The sequence below is a fragment of the Hemitrygon akajei genome, chromosome 3 (assembly GCF_048418815.1).
Source record: "Hemitrygon akajei chromosome 3, sHemAka1.3, whole genome shotgun sequence".
Lineage (NCBI taxonomy): Eukaryota > Metazoa > Chordata > Chondrichthyes > Myliobatiformes > Dasyatidae > Hemitrygon > Hemitrygon akajei.
In genome coordinates, this window is record NC_133126.1 from 17,051,661 (window position 1) to 17,079,469 (window position 27,809).

The window sequence follows — 27,809 nt, forward strand, 5'->3', positions numbered from 1 at the left end:
TGTAACACAACTTCCCAATTCCTGTACTCGGTGTCCTGATTGTTGGAAGGCCAGTGTGCAAATGCCTTCTTCATCACCCTATCTAACTGACATGTTGCTTTCTGCAGACTATAATCTTGTACTCCAAGGTCATTGTTGCATAACACTCCTCAGGACCTACCATTCACTGTAGAAGACCTACCCTGGTTTAATTTCCCAAAATGCAGACCCTTACATTTCTGGATTTAAAACCTTTTGTTAATCCTCAGCCCACATACAGCACCTAGATGTTCAAGATTACTCAGTAATTTTTTTCATAGCTTCATACAGTATTTAGAACACCATCTACTTTAGGTATCACAAATAACCTTCAGCTATCAACCTCTTGCTTCCAACCACTGAGCTAATTATGAATCCAGTCAACTACCTCCCTCTGGGTCCCAGGAAATTAATCTTCCAGACTAGCATGCCATGAGGGACCTTGACGAAGGCCATATAGACAACATCCACTGTCATACTCTCATCTACCCTTTTAGTTACCTCTTCGAAGAACTCCAAGGGATTTTTCAGACACCACCTCCTATGTACAAAGCCATACTGGTGGCCCCAAATTGGACGTTGCCTCTTCAAATGTTGATACATCCTGTCCCTCACTATCCTCTCCAGCAATTTACCCATCACTGATGTCAGATTCACCTACCTATAATTTAATGACTTGTTTTTCTACCTTTTTAAAAGTGATGCCATATTAGCCACTCCCGTCCTTCAGAATGTCACCTGTGGTCAGCATTGAAGTAAAAATTTCTCCCAAGGCCATTAAATTTTCTTCTCTGGCTTTCCTCAAGGTTAGGGAGTGCACCAAGACAGGCCTTGGGTATTTACCCATCTTAATGTAGCTTTTGGCCTCCAATACCTCTTCCCTGCCAATCAATATGTTTTCCAAGATATCACCAGTCATTACCCTCATTTCCTTAGCTTCTTTTACTTTCTCCATAATAAACACTGAAGACAAATATTCATTAAAAAAAAAATCTCTTCCATATCTTTGACATCCACACACAGACAGCAATGCTGATCTTTAAGGGATTGATTCTTTCTGTAGCCAACCTTTGACTCCTAATATACTTATAGAATCTTTTGCAATTTTGGCTCCTCTCGCCTGGCAGATGCTTTTCTTATCCTCATTTGCCTTCCTAATTCTCAATATAGGGAAGCTGAAATCTCCCACAAACTATCCACAATCTCTACACATCAACTCCGCCAATTCCAACTGACTACTGGGGCTGTATAAGGCCTTTAGCAAGGGATGGGACGTTGGTCCAGGAGGTTCAGTCACTTGGTATTCAGGATGAAATAGTAAATTGGATTAGATATTGGCTTTGTGGGAGAAGCCAAAGAATAGTAGCAGATGGTTGCCTCTGACTGGAGAACTGTGACTAGTAGTGTGTCACAGGGATTGGTGCAGGGTCCATTGTTGTTTGTCTGAGAATAACTAAGAATAACATCTAATGAACAGGTTAATATGCATGATCATATAGAGCAAGGAAATAGCAAGAATTAAAATGAGTAGAAAGGTACAAAATTGAGAAATTTTTCAAAGTATTGTTTTGTTCCAAATCATCACCATAAATGAGTTTTATAGCAATAACCTTTAAATCTGTATTCCCTTCTGCTTACTAACTTACTGTATTGTTAACCATTATGTAAACATTATGTTGATCTGTGGAATACTGCCCTTGTTTCACTTACAAATAATATTATTATGACCTACTGGAGTTTGAAGTGTTTATTCCAATAATCCGGATAGTATATTCCACTGTATTTAATCATCACTTTGTCATTTTGAAATTGTACTATTAATTCCAGCTGTTTTGGATCTTTTGCAGACGTTGATGAATGTGTGAATGCAACTATCTGTGGTACTCATGGGTATTGTGAAAATACAGATGGTTCATTTCGCTGTCTATGTGATCAAGGGTTTGAGGTTCCAGCAGGAGGGCAGGCATGTGTAGGTAAGTATGAAATGAAAATTTTACACTAAACTTCAGAATGTAAATTCCTGCAGTTCAATTAGTTTCCTTCTGACAAGTTGAAATTCCAATGGAAATATACAACTCTTTAATAACTAAACAGATTTCTATTTTGGAAGGGATAAATGATATAGTTCTGATTAAATCTTTTGATAAGTACTGGTTATTTCTACTCTGTTGTGATCGAACCTGGTATCCACTTGTCACTGCGCTACAAATCACCATTACCAGACTTCTCAATCTAAATGCAACACAATTGCCCCGTGGACTCTAGTAAGGCAAAAGGTGGTGGTGTATGTTTTATGGTTAATTCTCGTTGTTGATCCGACGTCTTGGTTATGTTGAACTCATGTTCCCCCTGACTTGGAACACCTATTAATCAAATGCAGATCATTCTATTTGCCTCAGGAGTTCTCATCCATGATCCTGAAGGCAGCTTAATATACCACCAGTGGCTGAATTAAGCAAGCACTTGTGACACTGCATAATGTTGACTGCAGACAAGAAACAACCCATCCCAATGCATTTCAAATTATAGGAAGAGGCTTCAACCTGGCTTGTTTGAAGAAAATCCTGCCCAATTATTACCGGCATATAACCTGTAGCACTACAGGCCTGAACACACTGCTACATGAAGATAAGCAATGCCTACCATTCCTCACTCAGATCGCATTTTGGTAAATCGGGTCACCTGGCTGTCTCCAACTAGCATACAGGCAGAGCCTAAAAAGCAAGGCTCGTGGATTAGGACAGTTAAGAGGTGCTCGTGGGAGGCAGAGGAACAGCTACAGGATTGCTTTGAGTCAGTGAACTCGGCCATGCTCGAACACTCATCTTGAGATTTGAATAAATACACCAAGATTGTAACGGACTTCATTAGAACAGATGGAGATGAGTGTATCCCCACTAAGTTGTTCAGTCTTCCCCAATCAGAAGCCCTGGATGAAGCACAAGATCCAAAATTTGCTGAGGGCCAGATCAGAGGCAAGTCTGGAGACCAAGAATGCTACAAGAGGTGCTGGTATGAGATATGAACTCCACAAAACCATCCGACAAGAAGTGGAGCTATAGAACCAAACTGGAATCAATGAGGGATGCTCGACAGTTGTAGCAGAGTTTGAATGCTATAACCTACAAAGTTATATCAATCAGCATGGGGCTTCAACCTGGCTTGTTTGAAGAAAATCCTGCCCAATTATTACCGGCATATAACCTGTAGCACTACAGGCCTGAACACACTGCTACATGAAGATAAGCAATGCCTACTATTCCTTACTCAGATCGCATTTTGGTAAATCAGGTCACCTGGCTGTCTTCAATGAGCATACAGGCAGAGCCTAAAAAGCAAGGCTCGTGGATTAGGACAGTTTAGAGGTAAGGCTAAGAGGTAAGAGGTAATGTAAGGCTTCGCTTCCAGATGAGCTTAATGCTTTCTATGCTCACTTTGACCACCAGAACAGGGAGGAACCATCGCGCACCCCATGTGTCCTGATGATCCTTTTGGCCTCAGTATCTGAAGCTGATGTGCAAGCTGTCTTCAGGAGAGCGAGTCCAAGGAAAGCATCTGGACCAGATGGGGTAGTGGCCATGTGCTAAAGACCTGTCCTGACCAACTGGCTGGTGTGTTCACTGATATCTTTAACCTCTTGCTCCGGCAGTGTGTGGCACCCAAATGCTTCACGCAGGCTTCATTTATACTGGTGCCCAAGAAAACCGTGGTGACCTGCCTCAGTGACTATTGGCCAGTTGCTGTAACATCCATAGTAATGAAGTGTTTTGAAAGGCTAGTGATGAAGCATATCAGCTCCTGCCTGAGAGGCAACTTGGATTGGCTCAACAGGTTCTCAGCAGATGCCATCTCATTGGCGCCTCACACAAACCTAGAACATCTGGGCAGCAAAGATGCATGCATCAGGATGCTTTTTATTGATTACAACTCAGCATTTAATGCCATAATCCCCTTAAAACTTATCAATATGCTCCAAGACCATTATCTCAATACCTCCTTGTTCAACTGGATTCTGGATTTCCATACTTGTAGACCCCAGGCAGTTCGGATTGATGAAAGCATCTCCTCCATGATCTCCATCAGCAAAGTGCACCACAGGGATGTATACTTAGTCCTCAGCTGTACTCACTCTGCACCTATAACAGTGTGGCTAAGCAGAGCTCCAACACCATCTTCAAGTTTACTGATGGCACAGCTGTTGAGGACCATATCAAAGGTGGTGATGAATCACATACAGGAGGGAGATTGAAAATTTGGTTGAGTGGTATAATAATAACATCTCAATGTCAGCAAGATCAAGGCATAGATTGTAGACTTTAGGAGAAGGAAACCAAAGGCTCATGAGCCAGTCTTCATCAGCAGCTCAGAGGTAGAGATGGTTAGCAATTTAAAATTCTTTGGTGCTACTATTTCTGATGGCCTGTCCTGGACGTAGCATGTAAATGTAATTGTGAAGAAAGCATGGCAGTCCCTTCACTTCCTTTAGAGTCTGTGGAGATTTGACACATCATGAAAAACTCTGACAAACATCTGTAGATGTGTAGTGGAGAGTGTATTGACTGGTTGCATAATGGCCAGATATGGAAATACCAATGCCTTTGAATGGAAAGTTCTACAAAAGGTAATGGATTCAGCCCTGTACATCAGAGGTAAAGCTCTCCCAACCATTAGGCATATCTAAAGGATACGCTGTTGGAGAAAGCAGCATTCATCATCAGAGATCCTCACTATCCAGGCCATGCTCTTTTCTAGCTGTTGCCATCAAGTAGTAGGTACAAGAGCCTCAGGGCTTGCACCACCAGGTTCAGGAACAGTTACTACCCCTCAACCATCAGGTTCTTGAACAAAAGAACACTCACTTTCCCATCCATTGGGATGTTCCCACAACCAATGATCTCATTTTAAGGACTCTTTACCTTGCTATTTCATGTTCTTGTTTTTTACTGCTATTTATTAAGAAATGGAAAGGGTAAGAGGACCCTAATGGCAGTTATTAAAAGGCCTCCAAACAGCAGTCAAGATGTGGATTACAAATTACAGCAGGAGATAGAAAAGGCATGTCAGAAAGGCTATGTCATGATCATCGTTGGGGATTTTAACATGAGAGTGGAGTGGAAACAATAGGTCAGTACTGGACCTCAAGAGAGAGAATTTGTAGAATATCTAAGGGATGGCTTTTTAGAACAGCTTGTTGTTGAGCCCACTAGGGGATTGGCTGTACTGGATTGGATGTTGTGCAATGATCCAGAGGTGATAAGAGAGCTTAAGGTTAGGGAACCCTTGGGGAACAGTGATCACAATATGATCGAGTTCACTTTGAAATTTGAGAGGGAAAAAGTAAAATCCAATGAGTCGGTATTTCAGTGGAATAAAGGAAATTACAATGGCATGAGAGAGGGGGACTGGCCAAAGTTGACTGGAAAGGGACATTTGCAGGAAGGACAGCAGAGCAGCAATGGCTGGAGTTTCTGCGAAAAATGAGGGAAGTGCAATACAGACATATTCCAAATAAGAAGAAATATTCAAAGAGAAGAAGGATACGACCATGGCTTACAAGTGAAGTCAGAGCCAAAGTAAAAGCAAAAGAGAGGGCATACAAGGAAGCCAAAGCTAGTGGGAAGATAGAGGATTGGGAAACTTTTAAAAACTTGCAGAAGGAAACTAAAATGGTCATTCAGAAGGAAAAGATGAATTATGAAAGGAAGCTGGCAACTAATATCAAAGAAGATACTAAAAGCTTTTTTAAGTATACAAAGGGTAAAAGAGAGTTGAGGGTAAATATAGGACCAATACAAAATGACACTGAAGATTTTGTAATGAGAAATGCAGAGATGGCAGAGGATCTCAATGCGTATTTTGTATCAGTCTTCACAGCGGAAGATGTTTACAGTATACTTGCATTCAAGAGTATCAGGGAAGTGAAGTTTGTGCAGTGAAAATTACAACTGAGAAGGTGCCCAGGAAGCTTAATGGTCTGAGAGTTGATAAATCTCCTAGATCTAATGGAATGTAGCCCTGGGTTCTGAAGGAAGTAGCTGGAGATATCGCAGAGGCATTAACGATGATCTTTCAAGAATCGATAGGTTCTGGCATTGCACCAGATGACTGGAAGATTGCAAATGTTACTCCACTATTTAAGAAGTGTGGGAGGCAGCAGAAAGGAAGCTATAGACCTGTTAGCCTGACATCAGTGGTTGGAAAGTTGTCGTAATCAATTGTTAGGGATGAGATTACGGAGTATCTGGAGGCATATGACAAGATAGGCCAAAACCAGCATGGTTTCATGAAAGAAAAATCCTGCCTGACAAAGCTACTGAAATTCTTTGAGGAAATTACAAGCAGGGTAGACAAAGGAGATGCAGTAGACGTGGTGTACTTGGATTTTCAGAAAGCCTTTGTCAAGGAGCCACACATTAAGCTGCTTAGCAAGATAAGAGCCCATGGAATTACAGGGAAGTTAGTAGAGTGGGTGGAGCATTGGCTGGTCAGTAGAAATCAGAGAGTGGGAATAAAGGGATCCTATTCTGGCCTGGACTGCTGTTTTTTATGATGTATGTCAATGATTAGGACTATGGTATTAATGGATTTGTGGCTAAATTTGCCGATGATACAAAAATAGGTGAAGGAGCGGGTAGTGTTGAGGAAACAGAGAGTTTAGGGGTACAAAAAAGCTGGATGAACTCAACTTCGTCAGGACGAAGAGTCTCGACCCGAAACGTTGACTGCTCCTTTCAACAGATGCTGTCCGACCTGCTGAGTTCATCCAGCTTTTTTGTACATCCTGATTTGACCACAGCATCTGTAGTGCAGTTTGTGTTTACAGAGAGTTTAGGGGAATGGGCAAAGAAGTGGCAAATGAAATATAATGTTGGAAAGTGTATGGTCATGCACTTTAGTGGAAGAAATAAATGGGCAGACTATTATTTAGATGGGGAGAGAATTCAAAATGCAGAGATGTAAAGGGACTTGTGAGTCCTTGTCCAAGATACCCTAAAGGTTAACCTCTAGGTTGAGTCGATTGTGAAGAAGGCAAATGCAATGTTGGCATTCATTTCTAGAGGTATAGGATATAAGATCAGGGATGTGATGTTGAGGCTGTATAAGGCACTTGTGAGACCACACTTGGAGTACTGTGTGCAGTTTTGGTCTCCTTATTTTAGAAAGGATATACTGATATTGGAGAGTGTTCAGAGAAGATTCACAAGAATGATTCCAGGAATGAAAGGGTTACCGTATGAGGAATGTCTGGCAGCTCTTGGGCTGTATTCCCTGGAGTTCAGGAAAATGAGGGGGGTCTCATAGAAACATTCCGAATGTTAAAAGGCCTGAACAGATTAGATACGGCAAAGTTATTTCCCATGGTAGGGGATTCTAGGACAAGAGGGCATGACTTCAGGATTGAAGGACATCCTTTTAGAACTGAGATGCAGAGAAATTACTTTAATCAGAGAGTGGTAAATCTGTGGAATTTGTTGCCACGAGCAGCTGTGGAGGCCAAGTCATTGGGTGTATTTAAGGCAGAGATAGATAGGTTCTTGATTAGCCAGGGCATCAAAGGGTATGGGGTGAAAGCAGGGGAGTGGGGATATAACCATATAACCATATAACAATCACAGCACGGAAACAGGCCATTCCGGCCCTCCTAGTCCGTGCCGAACTCTTAATCTCACCTAGTCCCACCTACCCGCACTCAGCCCATAACCCTCCACTCCTTTCCTATCCATATACCTATCCAATTTTACCTTAAATGACACAACTGATCTGGCCTCTACTACTTCTACAGGAAGCTCATTCCACACAGCTATCACTCTCTGAGTAAAGAAATACCCCCTCGTGTTTCCCTTAAACTTTTGCCCCCTAACTCTCAAATCATGTCCTCTCGTTTGAATCTCCCCTACTCTCAATGGAAACAGCCTATTCACGTCAACTCTATCTATCCCTCTCAACATTTTAAATACCTCGATCAAATCCCCCCTCAACCTTCTACGCTCCAATGAATAGAGACCTAACTTGTTCAACCTTTCTCTGTAACTTAAGTGCTGAAACCCTGGTAACATCCTAGTAAATCGTCTCTGCACTCTCTCTAATTTATTGATATCTTTCCTATAATTCGGTGACCAGAACTGTACACAATATTCCAAATTTGGCCTTACCAATGCCTTGTACAATTTTAACATTACATCCCAACTTCTGTATTCAATGCTCTGATTTATAAAGGCCAGCGTTCCAAAAGCCTTCTTCACCACCCTATCTACATGAGACTCCACCTTCAGGGAACTATGCCCTACCATTTACCCTGTATGTTCTATTTGGATTATTCCTGCCAAAATGTAGAACCTCACACTTCTCAGCATTAAACTCCATCTGCCAACGTTCAGCCCATTCTTCTAACCGGCATAAATCTCCCTGCAAGCTTTGAAAACCCACCTCATTATCCACAACACCTCCTACCTTAGTATCATCAGCATACTTACTAATCCAATTTACCACCCCATCATCCAGATCATTTATGTATATTACAAACAACATTGGGCCCAAAACAGATCCCTGAGGCACCCCGCTAGTCACCGGCCTCCATCCCGATAAACAATTATCCACCACTACTCTCTGGCATCTCCCATCTAGCCACTGTTGAATCCATTTTATTACTCCAGCATTAATACCTAACGACTGAACCTTCTTAACTAACCTTCCATGTGGAACTTTGTCAAAGGCCTTGCTGAAGTCCATATAGACTACATCCACTGCCTTACCCTCGTCAACATTCCTCGTAACTACTTCAAAAAATTCAATAAGGTTTGTCAAACATGACCTTCCACGCACAAATCCATGCTGGCTACTCCTAATCAGATCCTGTCTATCCAGATAATTATAAATACTATCTCTAAGAATACTTTCCATTAATTTACCCACCACTGATGTCAAACTGACAGGTCTATAATTGCCAGGCTTACTTCTAGAACCCTTTTTAAACAATGGAACCACATGAGCAATACGCCAATCCTCCGGCACAATCCCTGTTTCTAATGACATCTGAAAGATCTCCGTCAGAGCTCCTGCTATCTCTACACAAACTTCCCTCAAGGTCCTGGGGAATATCCGGTCAGGACCCGGAGATTTATCCACTTTTAAATTTCTTAAAAGCGCCAGTACTTCCACCTCTTTAATTGTCATAGGTTCCATAACTTCCTTACTTGTTTCCCACACCTTACACCATTCGATATCCTTCTCCTTAGTGAATACCGAAGAGAAGAAATCGTTCAAAATCTCTCCCATCTCCCTCGGCTCCACACATAGCTGACCACCCTGATTCTCTAAGGGACCAATTTTATCCCTCACTATCCTCTTGCTTTTAATATAACTGTAGAAGCCTTTCGGATTTACTTCCACCTTATTTGCCAAACCAAACTCGTAACTTCTTTTAGCTTTTCTAATCTCTTTCTTAAGTTTCCTTTTACATTCTTTATATTCCTCGAGCAATTCCTTTACTCCATGCTGCCTATATCTATTGTAGACATCCCTCTTTTTTCGAACCAAGTTTCTAATATCCCTTGAAAACCATGGCGCTTTCAAACCTTTAACCTTTCCTTTCAACCGAACAGGAACATAAAGATTCTGTACCCTCATAATTTCACCCTTAAATGACCTCCATTTCTCTATTACATCCTTCCCATAAAACAACTTGACCCATTCCACTCTCTCTAAATCCCTGCGCATCTCCTCAAAGTTAGCCTTTCTCCAATCAAAAATCTCAACTCTAGGTCCAGTCCTGTCCTTCTCCATAATTATATTGAAGCTAATGCTATTGTGATCACTGGACCCGAAGTGCTCCCCAACACATACATCTGTCAGCTGACCTATCGCATTCCCTAACAGGAGATCCAACACTGCCCCATCTCTAGTCGGTACTTCTATGTATTGTTGCAAAAAGCTATCCTGCACACATTTCACAAACTCTAAACCATCCAGCCCTTTTACAGAATGAGCTTCCCAATCTATGTGTGGAAAATTAAAATCTCCCACAATCACCACCTTGTGTTTACTACAAATATCTGCTATCTCCTTACACATTTGCTCTTCCAACTCACGCTCCCCATTAGGTGGCCTATAATACACTCCTATCAGTGTTACTACACCTTTCCCATTCCTCAATTCCACCCAAATAGCCTCCCTAGAGGAGCTCTGTAATCTATCCTTCCAAAGCACCGCCATAAGATTTTCTCGGACAAGCAATGCAACACCTCCTCCTCTGGCCCCTCCTACTCTATCACACCTGAAGCAACTAAATCCAGGAATATTTAGTTGCCAATCACACCCTTCCTGCAACCATGTTTCACTAATAGCTACAACATCATAATTCCATGTATCAATCCACACTTTAAGCTCATCCACCTTTCTTACAATGCTCCTAGCATTAAAATAGATACATTTAAGATACTCTCCACCTCCTCCTCTCTTTTCATCCCTAGCAATGCATTCAAATTTATTATCCTTTTCTTTCTTCTCCCCTACAACTTCGGGCTGAGCGCATCCCTCCTCCATCACCTGCCTGTCCTCCCTCACACACGGTCTACTTACTTGCTCTACTGGTGAACTAACCTCCTCTCCCATAGTTTCCTCAAATTGATTTCCGCCCCCCCATCTTACTAGTTTAAAGTCTGCCCCGTAGCCCTAGCAAACCTCCCCGCTAGGATATTGGTCCCCCCAGGATTCAAGTGTAACCCGTCCTTCTTGAACAGGTCACGCCTGCCCCAGAAGAGGTCCCAATGATCCAGAAACTTGAATCCCTGCCCCCTGCTCCAATCCCTCAACCACGCATTCATCCTCCACCTAATTCCATTCCTACTCTCACTGTCGCGTGGTACAGGCAGTAATCCCGAGATTACTACCTTTGCGGTCCTTCTTCTTAACTGCCTTCCTAACTCCCTATACTCTCGTTTCAGGACCTCTTCCCCTTTCCTACCTATGTCATTGGTACCTACATGTACCACGACCTCTGGCTCCTCACCCTCCCACTTCAGGATATCTTGGATGCGATCAGAAACGTCCCGGACCCTGGCACCAGGGAGGCAAACTACCATCCGGGACTCCCGATCACCTCCACAGAACCGCCTGTCTGAACCCCTGACTATCGAGTCCCCTATTACTATGGTCCTCTTTCTTCTATCCCTACCCTTCTGAGCTACAGGGCCGTCCTCTGTGCCAGAGGCCCGGCCACTGTCACTTCCTCCAGGTAGGCTGTCCCCCCCAACAGTACTCAAACATGAGTACTTATTGTCAAGGGGTACAGCCACTGGGGTACTCTCTAGTACCTGCCCCTTCCCCTTCCTGATCGTGACCCACCTATCTGCCTCCCGTGGCCCCGGAGTGACCACCTGCCTGTAACTCCTCTCTATCACCTCCTCACTCTCCCTGACCAGGCGAAGGTCATCGAGCTGCAGCTCCAGTTCCCTAATTCGGTCCCTCAGGAGCTGCAGTTCGGCGCACCTGGCGCAGATGTGGACGTCCGGGAGGCTCGGAGACTCCAGAATCTCCCACATCCGACACCGAGAACAACAAGCTGCCCTCACACTCATACTTCCCGAATAACTGAAAATAACAAGAACTAAAAGATAAGCCTACTGTGCCCTCTTCCGCCTAAGCCCTCTGAGCCCAAGCCCTACACTCTGCTCCCGACTCACTCCGCTGCCCGCTGCTTAAGGCTGCGTTCTTTTTATATCTTCCCTCCTTCCCAGGCCTCCTTCACGCGCCTGCGCAGTCCCGCCTCTCAGAACTCCGATCTGAGAAGCAATTTGAAAATGGCCGCCGCCGCACTTCTTCTCAGCCTCGCTGTCCTCTTCCAAAAGATGACTGGAAGAATTGGATCAGCCCATGATTGAATGGTGGAGCAGACTCGATGGGCCTACTTCTGCTCCTATATCTCATGGTCTTATTTATATTTGCATTTGCACAGTTTGTTGTTTTCTATGCTCTACTTGATCTTTCAATTGTCTTGCTATGTTATTATTAAATATATTTGCTGAGCATGCCCACAGAAAAATGAATGTCGTGGTTGTATGTAATGACATATATGTACTCTGATAATAACATTTACTCTGAACTTTGAAATGGATGTTAGAGCCACTGGGAGATACTTGTTCAGGTATATTATCTTGTTTTTCTTAGCTACTTAGATGATTGAATGTCCATAAAGTGACACGAGGCACAGGAGTGTCTGTACTTTAAGTGACTGACAGGAAATGATAAAGAAGTGGTGTTGGGTGGTGGGATGTGGAGAGGTGAATTAGTTGGTGGAGGTGTTGGTCAGCCTTACCGATTGGGGAATAGAACTCCTTTTGAGTCTAGTAGTCCTGGTATGGATGCTAAGTAGCCTCCTCCCTGATCGGAGTGGAAGAAGCAGTCCACAAGCAGGGTGGGTGGCATATTTCATGATGTTGCTGGCCCTTTTCTGGCAGCTTTCTGTATATATGTCCTTGATAGTGGGTAAGCTTGTTCCAGTGATGTTGGGTAATTTTGACGGTCCGTTGTAGAGACTTCCTGTCTGCCGCAGTGCAGTTTCCATATCAGGCAATGATGATATTTGTCAGGATGCTCTCTATTGTGCATCTATCAAATGTGAGTATGGATGTGCCAAGTCCAGTGTATCATTTTCAATTCTCAGCATTGTCTTCTTCATCACATGGTGAACTGAAATCAGCTATGGTCCATGATAACTTTTCAAACTTCAAAGTAAATTTATTATCTAAGTACATAAATGTTACCATAACAACCTTGAGATTCATTTTCTTATGGGCATACTCAATAAATCTATAGAATAATAACCATAACAGAATCAGTGAAAGACCGCCCAACTTGGGTTTTCAACCAGAGTGCAAAAGACAACAATGTGTGCAAATGCAAAAAGAAAAATAATAATAGCAATAAAAAATAAATAAATAAGCAATAAATATTGAGAATATGAGTTGAAGAGGCAATACTCTCCGGAAAAGCAGTTTCTCCTCATCCCCATCCTAAATCTATTTGCTTGAATCTTGAGGCTATGTTCTCCGGTTCTAGTCTCACTCACCAGTGGAAACAACTTTGCCTCTATTTTATCTATCCCTTTCATAATTTCATATGTTTCTATAGTATCCACACTCATTCTTCTGAATTCCAGCAAGAATAGTCCCAGGCAACTCAGTCTGTCCTCATAGGCTAACCCCCTCATCTCCAGAATCAACTTGGTGAACCTCTTCTGCACCACCTTGCCTGATAATTTCTCACCCCTCTGGGGAACCTAAGCATTTCTTTGTAGGCAATCTCTTACAAATTCTTCCAGGCAGCAATGACTAATGACCTTGTGTTTTGCTATTTGTTGTAATTATTATGTTTTACTTCACACATCAAAGTGATTAATATTTGATTTAGGATGGTCTAAAATAGCACGCCTGTATTGGCATGAACATCCAACTCACAGACCTCCGTTGATACCCCTGCCCCCCCCCCTTACCCCATCTCCCATCCCTATCTATTATTTTAGTCTGGTTCTCTTTCTCTCTCTTTTTCCCCCTCACTATTATCTCCCCCATGACATTTGCAAATCTCAAGTCCTCCGGGACCATGCTGGAATCAAGTGATTCTTGAAAGATCATGACCAATGCAACTGTTATCTCTTTAGCAACTTCTCTCAGGACTCTGGGTGACTTATCCATCTTAAAACCTTTTAGTTTGCCTAGCACTTTTTTCCTTTGTAATAGCAACGGCTCTCACTTCTGCTCCCCGACACTCATGGACCTCTGGCACACTACTAATGTCTTCCACAGTGAAGACTGCTGCAAAGTAACCATTAAGTTAATCTTCCATTTCTGTGTCCTCCATTACTACCTCACCAGCATCATTTTCCAGTGGTTCAATATCAACTCTCACCTCCCTTTTACTCTTTATATAACTGGAAAAAAAAAGAGTATCTTGCTTTATATTATTGGCTAGTTTGCCTCATATTTCATTTTCTCCTTTCTGAAAGCTTTTTTAGTTGCTTTTTGTTGGATATTAAAAATCTCTTAATCATCCAACTTCCCACTCACTTTTGCTACATTATATACCCTTTCCTTGGGTTGTACTTGCCTTGTCTGCCATGGTTGCCTACTTCTTCTGTGGGACATATCTGTCCTGCCATCTCTGCTCTGCTGTCATCCCCACCCATATCCTCCTCCAGTCCACCTAGGCAAGCTCCTCTCTCATGCCTCTGTAATTCCTTTTATTCCATTGTGATACTGATACTCTGACTTGGGTTTCTCCCTCTAAAATTGTAATATGTATTCAATCATATTATGGTCACTGCCTCCTAAAGGTACCTTTACGTTCAGCTTCTTAATAAGATCTGGGTTAATAAAGTTAAGATAGCTTTTTCCCAAGTAAGCTCAAGCTCATGCTGCTCTAAAAAGCCATCTAGTAGGCATTCAACAAATTCCCTCTCCTGTAATCTGACACAAACTTGATTTTCCCAATCCCCTTGCATATTGAAGTCCCCCATTTCAATTGTGACATTCCCTTTATTGCATGACTTTTCTAGCTCCCTTTGCAATCTCAACCCCACATCTTGGCTACTATTTGGAGGCCTGTATACGATTCCCATAAACTTTCTGTTACCCTTGCAGTTTATTCCCATATTGTTTTTCTTAACCTTTGCAGCTTCTTAACTCCGTCCACAAAGATTCAACATTCACTGACCCTGTCATCTCTTTTTAAAGATGTAATTTCATCTCTTATCAACAGAGCCACACCACTGCCTATGCCTTCCTGCCTGTACTTTCGGTAGAAGGTATACTGTATCTATGGCCTTCTTTCAGCCCAAACTCAGTGATTTCCACAGCATCATACCGACCAATCTCTAACTGTGCAACGTGTTCATCCACCTTATTCTGAATACCCCATGCATTTAAGTACAGCACCTTCAGCCTGCATTCTTTGCCCTTTTGAATTTTGCCTCTGTGGTACAACCTAACTCTTTGTTCTGTCTGCATTTGTATCCCAGTCATTGGCTTGCCTTGCCTTACGTTCATGTTACACCCATCATCTCCTTGTAAACTTGCTGGCTCATCGTTATCTCTTCCCATCCTTCTTCCCATCATACTTCTTCCCATCCCCCTACCATATTAGTTTAAATCACTCCCTTCAGCTCTAGTAAACCTGTCCGAGAGAATATTGGTACCCCTCAGATTCAAGTACAACCCATCCCTTCTGTACAGGTACAAATGCACACTGCACATTTAGATGGAGACGTAACATAAAGATCTTTACTCTCATATTTGTGAAGGATGTAAAAAATAAAGTCAATTCAATTCAATTCAATTTATCTGTCCCAGAAGAGTTTCCAATTATGCAGAAATCTGAATCCCTGCTCCCCCCGCTCCAATTCTTCAGCCATGCATTTATCTGCCACCTCATTCTATTCCTATCCTCACTGTTGTGTGGCATAGGCAGAAATCCCAAAATTACTACCCGTAAGGTCCTGCTTCTCTGCTTCCTTCCTAACTCCCTGTATTCTGTTTTCCGAACCTCCTCCCTTTTTCTACCTATACCATTGGGACCAATATGCACCATGACCTCTGGCTGCTCACCCTCACTTTGCAGGATATTGTGGACACGTTCAGAAACATGGAAACTGAAACTTGAAAGGAAAACTACCATCCATGTTTCTTTTTCACGTCCACAGAATTGCCAATCTGTCCCTCTAACTATAGTGTTCCCTATTACTGCTGCCATCCTCTTCAGTCTTCTGAGCCACAGGGGCAGACACAGTGTCAGAGGCAGGACCATTGTTGTTTCCCCTAGTTAGGTTGTTCCCCTCAATAGTATTCAAATTGGAGTGCTTTTTATTGATGTTCTTCCTTCCCTCTCCTGACGGTCACCCATTTATCTCCCTCCTATAGCTTTGGGATGACCACCTCCCTGTAGCTCATGTCTCTCACCTCTTCACTGTTCCTAACAAGCCTTGGGGTCATTGAGCTGCAGCTCCAGTTCCTTAACACAGTCCCTAAGCAGCTGCTTCTTGATGTACCTGGTGTAGAAATGGCCATCGGAGAGGCTGGTAGTCTCCCAGAAATCCCACATCTGACATCCAAAACAGAACACTGGCTCTGTAGATATATCTTCTATTCTCTCAAAAGTTAAATAAGAAAAGTAAAATAAGAAATAAGGAATGAACCTACCTCCTTACCTTGCCTCTGCCTGTTCTCACTGAGCTAAAGTCACTCTGACTCAGAGCACTCCAACAATGACTGCTACACTAGATGATACCCCTCGTTTATGGAGATTGGGTTTTTAAAGCTCTTTGCCAGACTTGCGTGGGAACGCTTCTACTGCATCTGCGCAGTACTCCAATCGAAGACATCTTGGTCAAGTGCCCAGCAGTCTCACTACTTGCCTGCTACAATATCCTGGGATAAGTTCCAGCAAGCCCTGAGGATTTATCCAAATTAATTTTGTAAAGAATCCCAATTCCTCTTCCTTTTTAATATCAAAATGCTTTAGAACATAAACATACTCCTCCCTGATCTTATCATTGTCTATGTCTTTCTCATTCATGATCATCAATGCAAAATACTTATTCAGAACCTTGCAAATACCTATGGCTCCACACATAGATACCCTCCTTTGTTTTTGAATGGACCCTTTCCCTAACTACACTACTACTTTTAATATATGCATAAAAATGCCTTGGTATACTCTTGCCAAGGATATTTTATGTCCCCTTTTGCTCTTCCTAATTTTTTGTTTAAATTCTTTCTTGCTTCTTTTATATTTCTCAAGAGCCTTGTCCAATTTCAGATTTCTTAATCTTGTTTTTTTTTCCAACTCAGCTTAAAGTATGTCTTTTCATCCAATAATCCTGAATGTTCTATCCTCATAGGAATGTGCTAGTCCATAGCCCAACCATCCTGCCTTTAAAGGACTCCCACATGTCATGTGTGGATTTATCACCAGATAGCCATTCCCATCCCTTTCACTAATTTCTGTCTAATACCTTTGTAATTAACATTTCTCTAATTTAGCATAATGTCTCAGTCTTATCCTTATCTATATCTATCTTAAAACTTCCAGAATTATGATCATTCTTCCCAAAATACTCCCCCACAGAAACTTCACTGATCAGGCGCAACTCATGCCCCAGATCTGTTGTGGTTCCCTCTTTAGTTGGACTATGTACTTCCAGACCTCGCTGCATAAAAGATGGAAATACACGTTTACAGAATTTATAAATCTCTTCTCACAGTTTTGGGATACAAAATAAAATTTGCTCTTACGGATTTGTGTGTGTGTCTAGATGCATGCAAAAGTGATGTGATTTTGCATTATGGATTGTTTTCTTAGAACATCCCCATAAACACCACCCTACTGTAAAGTATGCGTCACCTGCATTGTTTCAAGAAATGCACCTGAATGTACCTAATGAATTTTGCTCCATCTAAGACCCTGGCAAGAAGGGAGTCTCAGTCAATATTGGGGAATTTAAAGTTACTACAAATACCCTGTTGTTTTAGCATCTTTCCATGATCTGCCTGCATGTCTGCTGTTCGAGATGCTGCTGATTTTGGGAACCCCACCATGGTAACTACACCTTTCTTATTTCTGAGCTCTACCAATGTGGCCTCAGTGGATGAGCCCTCTCGATGTTCTCTCTAAATGCATTTGTGATATTCTCCATGATCAGTAAGATAACTTTCCCATCTCTTTTACACCCTTCTCTATTGCATCTGAAACATTTAAAACCTGGACCTTTGAGCTGCCGTTCCTGAATTCTGAAAGACGGGATTTGAAGATGTTTCTGTAATTAAGTTTTGTGTAATGAACAGTTATGTAATGAAATGCATTGAATAAAATGTTTGATTCGGTTCTTGGTGTTTGTTGGTCACCATTAACTAGTACAAAGAGTAACAAAGATTTATAAATATTATCAAACCTATTTTAAATTGCTGTTCTGTAGTGGATTATTTATATTAGTGAGAAGTATGTAACAATGAAGGGAAAATTAACTATATACTTAAAGGGTAAAAGTATGTAAATGTTTTAAGTAAAAATAAAACATGATATTTCTGCCTCAGATATTAATGAATGTGAAATGATGAATGGAGTCTGTGGAAGGGCGCTTTGTGAAAATGTGGAAGGCTCCTTCTTCTGTATCTGCATGGATGAGAATGAAGAATTTGATCCAACAAAAGGTCAATGTGTCCCTCGTGCAGCAATGGGTAAGTTTAAGTAAAATCTCCAGAAATATTGGGCTGTTTAGCAGTAAATTTGAAAAGCAGAAATTACATTGTAGATTTTTCTACAGTTACTCCATGTTACTGTTTCACCTTTTATTGTGTTTTTGCTCTGGGCCAGTAAAATCAAACAAGCTTTAAACAAAGCACTAAATAATTACAAAGTTGCAACTGAAAATTTAAACAATGAGTTAAACCTTTCCAGAGTCTGATATTAATAGTGCTGCAGTATTATTCAGGGATCTGTTCTGAGGTCAGAGTTGTGGAATAAGAATGGGATAACACCATTGTTATTGTTTTTTAAGTAAATGAATAGATAGGTATATATTTAGGCTTTCAGTTTGACACTAAGCATTGAGGAACATTGATAACTATATGTGGAAAGGCTAAATAAGAGGATAAAAGAAGGACGAATGTACATAATTCAGCAAGTGTAAGTGTGAGGGCAACAACTTCATATCTCCAAAATAGAAATCTGATTATCTTCCTATTGTTCAATGCTACTATTATTAAAAGTCCCTAACTAGCTATAATGTTAGATATTTGAGAGAATAATTATCAGGGCCATGGGAAAGCAGGGTAGATTTATCAAACTGTTTTACCAGGGGCTGATATTATAGCTGCAACAGTTCTGTAATTGTATGAAAATCACCTCAATAATATCTCCATAACAGTGTATAAATAAAAGCCGCATGAACATGTCAATTTGAGTGATTGCATATACTGAAACATTTCAACTACCCTAACACAGCTAGCAAAGACGAGAAAGTCTGCAGATGCTGGAAATCCAAGGCAAAACACACAAAATGCTGGAGCAATTCTAGAGATCAAGCAGCATCTATGAAAATGAATAAATAGTCGATGTTTCGGGCCAAGACCTGTCATGAGGACTGGAAAATCAGATGAGATCAGAGTGAGAAGGTGGGAGGGGAGGAAGAAGAACAAGGTGATATGTAATAGGTGAAACTGGAAGGGGGGCACCTTTTGTTATTGGATGCTCTTAATAGTAACTTACAGAGATCGTACAGTGGAGAAGTCAAACACCCCACAATAACATCACATAGCAACATGTCCCTATGAGAAGCCATCAATTAAGACATTATAATATGCTGAACTGATCCATTGTTTCCTGAAAGATTCTTCATCATTCTTTTCTTAAATTTGCTACTTCATTGTAAAAAATCTTTCTGTCAAGTTTATCATCTTTCAGTTGAAACATTAACTTAATTGATCAAGCACTCCCTTGATCAACCTTGGTCCATACAAGAATTATAGAGGTGGAGTGTGTGTCACCGTCCTTGACTTCTAAACAACACTTGACTGAGCATGGTATCAAGAAACCAGAGTTAAAATCAGTTGTAATCAGTGCCAAGAGGCTGAAGGATGATGGAAAATGATTGTGGTGTTTGGAGGCAAATCCCAAGATGTCTCTGCAGAAGTTCCTCAGCAGAGTATTAAAAGCCCAATCATCTTCAATTGTCTCCCTCCATCATGAGGTCAGATGTGAGGACATGTACTTATGATGAACAGTATTTAGCTACATTTAGAATTCCTCAGGTAGAAAAGCAGTCTATGCCCTAATTCAACAAGATCTGGACAATATTCAATCTGGTAAGTGATGGTATAATTTATTTATCACACAAACCTAGACAGTATTTCCAACAAGGGTGTAATTAACTTCCTGACAATGACATTCAGTGCCTTTTCCAGTGTCCCCTGCACCTGGCCATTTGTCAACTCCTTGACCAGACTGACCAAAATTTTAACTGAACTAGCCACATAAAGAAAATGTGTCCTCAGGAGCTGGGTTATCTGAAACCAGTGCCTCTTCTTCTGATTCTAAAGCCTTTCCATTATTCATAACATACAAGTCAGAAGCGTGTTGTAATGTGGTTTGCTTGATTTGATGTGTGCAACTCAAGAAAGGAACAGTGATGAGTCTTTCAGCAAATGATTAGCCTACACTGGCATTGCTCCTCAACTCTTCCTATGCTACATCAATGACTGCATTGGTGCTGCTTCCTGCACCTATATTAAGCTCTTCGATTTCATCAATTTTGCCTCCAACTTCCACCCTGCACTCAAATCTACTAGATCAATTTCCAACACCTACCTCCCCTTTCTCGAACTCTCTGTCTCCATCTACTAATATCTTTTACAAATTACTGACTTCCTCTACTGCCACAGTGAGGCTATACTCAGGTTTAAGGTGTGTAATACCTAATATTCCATATTGATAACTTCAAAACTGATGGCATGAACATTGATATCTCGAACTTATGGTAATTGCCTTCCTCCCTCCTCTCCTTCACCATTCCCTATTCCTGTTTCCCTCTCTCACCTTATCTCCTTACATAACCATTACCTGCCTCTGGTGCTCCGCCCCCTTCCCATTCTCTCATGGTCTTCTGTCCTCTCCTATCAGATTTCCCGTTCTCCAGCCCTTTATCTAATTCACCAATCAACTTCCCAGCTCTTTTCTTCACCCCTCCCCCTCTCCTGGTTTCACCTATCACCTGCCACTGTGTACTTCTTCCTCCCTTTTCCCCCCATCTTCTTACTTTCACTTCTCCCCTTCCTTTCCAGTTCTGATGAAGGGTGTCAGACCAAAATGTTGACTGGTTACTCTTTTAGACCATAAGATACAGGAGTAGAATTAGGCCATTTGGCTCATCAAGTCTGCTCCACCATTTCATCATGGCTGATTTAAATTTTCCTCTCAGCCCAATCTTCTGCCTTCTCCCTGTATTCCTTCACGCCCTGACCAATCAAGAATCTATCAACATCTGCCTTAAATATGCAGAAAGAGTTGCCTACACAGGTGCCTGTCGCAAAGAATTCCACGGATTCACCACTCTCTGGCTGAAGAAATTCCTCTTCATCTCCGTTCTAAAAGGACGTCCCTCTATTTTGAGGCTGTATCCTCTGGACTTAAACGCTCCCACCATAGGAAACATCCATTCTATCAAGGCCTTTCACCATTTGGCAGGTTTCAATGAAGTCACCCCTCATTCTTCTCAATTCCTGTGAATACAGGCCCAGAGCCACCAAATGCTCTTCATATGAAATGCCATTCAACCTTGGAATCATTTTCACATTAGCATCTGACTTGCCTTGAGGCCATATTTTCTTTATGTGGCTGGTCCAGTTAAGTTTCTGGTCAGTCTGGCTCAGGAGTTGACTAATGGCCAGGTGCAGGAGACAGAGATGGGATCTAGTAATGGAAAAAACATTGAATGTCATGGTCAGGATGATAATTACACCCCTGTTGGAAATGCTGTCTAGGCTAGTAAGACAAATAAGTTATACATCGTGTGCCAGATTGAATATTGTCTCAACATTACATTATTATTTTTATATTCTAGTCCTCTTGAAATGAATGCTAACATTGCATTTGCCATTATCACCACTGACTCAACCTCCAAATTAATCTTTAGGAAATCCTGCACGAGGTCTCCCAAGTCCCCTTGCACCTAATTTTTTTTGAATTTTCTCTCCAGTTAGAAAATAGTCAACCCTTTCATTTCTTCTACCAAAGTGCATTACCGGACAATTCCCGACACTGTACTCTATCTGCCAATTCTTTGCCCATTATCCTAATCTGTCTAAGTCCTTCTGTAGCTCCTCTACTTCCTCAAAACTACCTGCCCCTCCATCTATCTTCATATCATCTGCAACCTTTGCAACAAAGTCATCAATTCCATACTCCAAATCGTTGACATATAATGTAAAAAGACAGTCCCAATACAGATCCCTGAGGAACACCACTAATCACAGGCAGCCAGCCAGAAAAGACGCCCTTTATTCCCACTCAGTGAATGGTTTATCCATGCTAGAATCTTTCCTGTAATACCATGAGCCCGTAGCTCGTAGTTGAAAGTCCTTTTCCATAGATGCTAACTGGTCTGCTGAGCTCCTCCAGCATTTTGTGCTTGTTGCTGTGAGAGATTAAGAGTCTACATTGCTTAAACACCCCATCCATCAGTTTAATTATGTATACCTCTACTGCTTGCTAAGGAGGAAAACCTTGGGCTATTATTTAGTGCTGGGTTCATGACTGAGATGGAGGTATGAGCATGATACCATCATGCAGTCACTGCAGTGTAAAAGTTTGGCTTGCCAAGCAACCATTGCAACACTCTAAACAATGCACCAAATGACCTGCCAGCCACAAATACACCTGTCCTCTTAACTACTTCTTTCACACTATCCAGGCTGCATACATTAGAGTCATGGAGAAGTACAGCACAGAAAATGAACTTCAGCCCATTTATTCTATGCCAAAACCATTTAAGCTGCCTACTCTCATTGACCTGCACCACAACCATAGCCCTCCATATCCCTACTGTCCATGTACCTATCCAAACCTCTCTTAAACATTGAAATCAGGCTCGCATGGACCACTTGTGCAGTCAGCTCCTTCCACACTCTCACAACGCTCTGAGTGAAGAAGTTTCCCCCATGTTCCCTAAAAAATTCTCACCCTTCACCCTTAAACCATGATCTCTGGTTGTAGTCCCACCCAGCCTCAGTGGAAAAAGCCTGCTTGCATATACCCTATCTATACCGCACATAATTTTGTACAGCTTGAGAAAACTTCCTTTCAATCTTCTGCATTCTATAGAATACAATCCTAACCTATTGAAACTTTCCATATAACTCAGTTCCTCCAGACCTGGCATTCTTAACATTCTTAACACATAGTCAAAGTATCATACATCATACAAGCTGGCCCTTTGATCCATTAAGAGAAGACTGAAAATCAGCACCTAATAACATTCCCCACATTCCCATCAGCATCACTCATATTTTACTACTCACCAACACACCAGAGGAAGTTTATTGTAAATTGATCTACATAGCCATGTGTCTTTGAGAGATAAGTGGAAAAGAGCACCTGGAGGAATCCAACTGCCATTCTGTCCTTACTGAGCTCTACTCCATTCTTGGCTCCCAGTGAGTGGGGTCCTTGGGTATTTGGAAGTTGATTGTCTTCAACAGCACTGAACAAGTCAAGTCAAGTCACTTTATAGTCATTTCGATTATAACTGCTGGTACAGTACATAGTAAAAATCAGACAACGTTTTTTCAGGGCCATGGTGTTACATGACACAGTACAAAAACTAGACTGAACTATGTAAAAAACTACACTAGACTACAGACCTACCCAGGACTGCATAAAGTGCACAAAACAGTGCAGGCATTACAATAAATAATAAACAGGACAATAGGGCAAGGTATTAGTCCAGGCTCTGGGTATTGAGGAGTCTGATAGCTTGTGGGAAGAAACTGTTACATAATCTGGTCGTGAGAGCCCGAATGTTCCGGTGCCTTTTCCCAGACGGCAGGAGGGAGGAGAGTTTGTATGAGGGGTGCGTGGGGTCCTTCATAATGCTGTTTGCTTTGCGGATGCAGTGTGTAGTGTAAATGTCCGTAATGGCAGGAAGAGAGACCCCGATGATCTTCTCAGCTGACCTCACTATCCGCTGCAGGGTCTTGTGATCCAAGATGGTGCAATTTCCGAACCAGGCAGTGATGCAGCTGCTCAGGATACTTTCAATACAACCCCTGTAGAATGTGATGAGGATGTGAGGTAGGAGATGGACTTTCCTCAGCCTTCGCAGAAAGTAGAGATACTGCTGGGCTTTCTTTTCTATGGAGCTGATGTTGAGGGACCAGGTGAGATTCTCCACCAGGTGAACACCAAGAAATGTGGTGCTGTTAACGATCTCTACCGAGGAGCCGTCGATGTTCAGTGGGGAGTGGTCGCTTCGTGCCCTCCTGAAGTCAATAACCATCTCTTTTGCTTTGTTCACATTCAGAGACAGGTTGTTGGCTCTGCACCAGTCCATTAGCAGCTGCACCTCCTCTCTGTAAGCTGACTTGTCATTCTTGTTGATGAGACCCACCACGGTCATGTCATCAGCGAACTTGATGATGTGGTTCGAGCTGTGTGTTGCAGCACAGTTATGGGTCAGCAGAGTGAACAGCAGTGGACTGAGCACACAGCCCTGAGGGGCCCCCGTCCTCAATGTGAACAGCACTTATATCAATACTGTATCCCTGAAATCATTCCACTGCTATCTTAGAGCCTATTTATTCCTAATTATTCACAGTTCTGATGAAAGATCACTAACTTGAAATGTTAACTCTGTTTCTCCAAAATTGTTTCCTGATCTGCTCAGTGCTTCCACCTTTTCTTCCTATCATTACAGATTTCCAGCATCCATGTTTCCAAATAGTAATTTCAACAAAGGAAAAATATGTAATCAACACAATTATTTAATTATGCAGCTTATTACTATGGAACACTCACCATAGAGCAGTACAGCACAGGATGTGGTACACCATTATCAATCTAACTCTTCCCTATAACACAGCCCGTGACTCTCCATTTTTGTTATAACATTGTGCTGATCTAAGAGACTCTTAAATGGTTCTGTGGTATCGGCCTCTACCGCTAACTCTGGTAGTGCATTCCAGGCATCTATCACTGTGTTTAAAAAAAACCTTTGACATCTGCCCTATACTTTCCTCTCTTCACCTTGGATGGATGTTGCTGCCCAGGAAAAAGGATGCTGGCTAACCACACTAACTCTGCCTCTCATAAACTTACACACCTGTAGCAAGACACCTCTTATCCTCCTTCACTCCAAAGAGAAAAGCTCCAGCTTGTTCAACACTTCCTCTTAAGGTTACCTTAAATCATTACAAAGAGGTGACATAGGGTCAGAAGCTGTTACGTCATTATGGATAAAGCTAAGGAACTTCAAGAGTAAAAAGACCCTGATGGGGATTGTATACAGACCCCCAAACAGTAGTAATGAGGTAGTTTACAAATTACAATGGGAGATAGAAAATATATGCCAGCAATGCAATATTACAGTAGTCATGGGTGGGTGGGGGCGGGGGGTAGGATTTCAATATGCAGGTAGATTGGGAAAATCAGGTTGGTGCTGGATTCCAGGAGGGAAAATTTCTAGTGTGCCTATGAGATGACTTTTTAGAGCAGCTTAAGGCTGAGCCCACTAGGGGATCAGCTGTTCTGGATTGGGTGTAATGCGATGAATCAGAATTGATTCAAAGTAAAAGAACTCTTAAGAGCAAATGATCATACTATGATAAAATTTACCCAAAAATTTGAGAAGGAGAAGCTAAAGTCAGATGTATCAGTATTACAGTGGAGTAACGGGAATTACAGAGATATGAACGAGGAGTTGGCCAGAATTTCTGGAAACAATTTGGGTGCTTGGGATACATACATCTCAAAGAGGAAGAAATATTCTAAAGGAAAGATGACACAACCACGTCTAACAAGAGAAGTCATAGCCAACATTAAAACCAAAGAGAGGGCATCTAATAGAGCAAAAATTAGTGGGAAGTTAAAGGATTGGGAAGCTATTAAAAACCAACAGAAGGCAACTAAAAAGTGATTAAGAAGGTAAAGATGGAGTACAAAAGTAAGCTAGCCAATAATATTAAAGAGGATACCAAAAGTTTCCTTAGATATATGATGTGTAAAAGAGAGGCATGAGTGGATTTTGGACTGCTAGAAAACAATGCTGGAGAGGCAGTAATGAGGGACGAACTGAATAAGAATTTTGCATCAGTCTTTGATGTGGAAGACACTGGCAGTATGGTGGAAGTTCCAGGTGTCATGAAGTATGTGAACTTACCATTACAAGAAAGAAGATTCTTGGGAAACTGCAAGGTCTGAAGTCACTTTGACCAGATGGTGTACATCCTAGGCTTTGAAAGATGTGGCTGAAGAGATCGTGGAGACATTAGTAATGATCTTTCAAGAATCACTAGATTCTGGAATGGTTCTAGAAGATTGGAAAATTGCAAATGTCACTCCACTCTACAAGAAAAGAGAGAGGCAGAAGAAAGAAAACCATAGGCCAGTTACAACCAACGAAAATCTACAGATGCTGGAAAGATTCTAGCATGAACAAAGCAGTGGTTGATTGGCAGGAGTCAAAGAGTGGGAATAAAGGGAGCCTTTTCTGATTGGCTGCCAGTGACTATTGGTGTTCTACAGAGCTCTATGTTGGGACCAATTCTTTTAATGTTATATGTCAATTATTTGGATGATGGATTTAATGGCTTTGTTGCAAAGTTTTCAAACGATATGAAAATAGGTGGAGGAGCAGGCAGTTTTGAGAAATTAGAGAGGCTACAAAAGAACTTAGATTGGAAGAAAGGGTAAAGTAATGGCAGCTGGAATACAGTGTTGGGAAGTGTATGGCTATGCACTTTGGTAGAAGAAATGAAAGGGTTAACTATTTTCTAAATGGAGAGAAAATACAAAAAAAAACAAAATCTGAGGCACAAAAGGACTTGAGATTCCTTGTTTAGGATTCTCTAAAGGAAAATTTGCAGGTTGAGTATGTGGTGAGGAAGGCAAATGCGATGTTGGCATTCATTTCAAGGACTAGAATATAAAAACAAGGATGTAATATTGAGAATTTATAAAGCACTGGTGAGGGCTAATTTGGAGTGTTGTGAGCAGTTTGGAGCCCCTTATCTTCAGGGTCTCTTTTCCCACTATTACAGACATTTACACCACACGCTGCACCCGCAAAGCTAACAGTATTGTAAAGGACCCCACGCACCCCTCACACAAACTCTTCTCCCTCTTGCTATCTGGCAAAAGGTACCGAAGCATTCAAGCTCTCACGACCAGACTGTGTAACAGTTTCTTCCCCCAAGCCATCAGACTCCTCAATACTGACATCTACATCTCTTATTATTATATTGTAGCGGTGTGCTACACACGCAGACGGTGAGTTGCAGTTGCGTAAAAGATTCATTCAAACTTCACGGCCTCGCTTTTAGCCTTCCCGTTTCCACCCTCCCTGGGCAGGAAGGCTGTAGGGGATGCATATTCACAGACCCTTCCCGTGCGCAGGCTTTTCCCCTTGCTGGTGAAGAAGGCCTGGTGCCCTTTCTGGGGTCGGCGCGTGCCATTTTGTGAGCCGATTCAAGTGCACTGGAAAGTGGGTCACCACATAACACCCCCCAGAACCGGCGATACACCGCCCAATGTCCCCAGTCTGAGTCGGCCTCTGTTTGGGAGCTCCGACCGGCTGCGCAAAGTCCACATGGGCCGGTTTGAGTCAATCCACTGTGAAAACCTCCCCTTTCCCCCCAATGTCCAGCACGAACGTGGACCCGTTGTTCCTGATCACCTTAAACGGCCCCTCGTAGGGCCGCTGCAGTGGTGCCCGATGTCCGCCCCGTCGTACAAATACAAACTTACAGTGCTGCAAGTCTTTGGGTACGCAGGTCGGGCTCTGTCCATGCTGTTAAGTGGGTATGGGGGCCAGGTTACCGAGCCTCTCACATAGTCTGTCCAGGACTGCTGCAGGTTCTTCCTCTTGCCCCCTTGGGGCTGGTATGAACTCTCCTGGGACGACCGGGGAGCGCCGTACACCAACTCGGCCAATGAGCTGTGCAGATCCTCTTTGGGCGCCGTGCGGATTCCGAGCAAGACCCAGGGAAGCTCGTCCACCCAGTTAGGTCCTCTCAGGCGGGCCATGAGAGCCG

The 27,809-nt window shown here is 42.2% G+C and overlaps 1 protein-coding gene across 1 annotated transcript in view; it reads left to right on the forward strand.

Annotated features, from left to right (window-relative positions):
* The window catches only part of LOC140724740 (latent-transforming growth factor beta-binding protein 2-like), a 411,525-nt gene that overhangs the window by 336,000 nt on the left and 47,716 nt on the right, over nucleotides 1-27,809 (forward strand). The window contains exons 28-29 of the mRNA XM_073039256.1: nucleotides 1,866-1,991; nucleotides 18,102-18,245. Of these exons, the coding sequence (XP_072895357.1) occupies nucleotides 1,866-1,991; nucleotides 18,102-18,245 (270 nt within the window). The remainder of the gene's footprint in view (nucleotides 1-1,865; nucleotides 1,992-18,101; nucleotides 18,246-27,809) is intronic.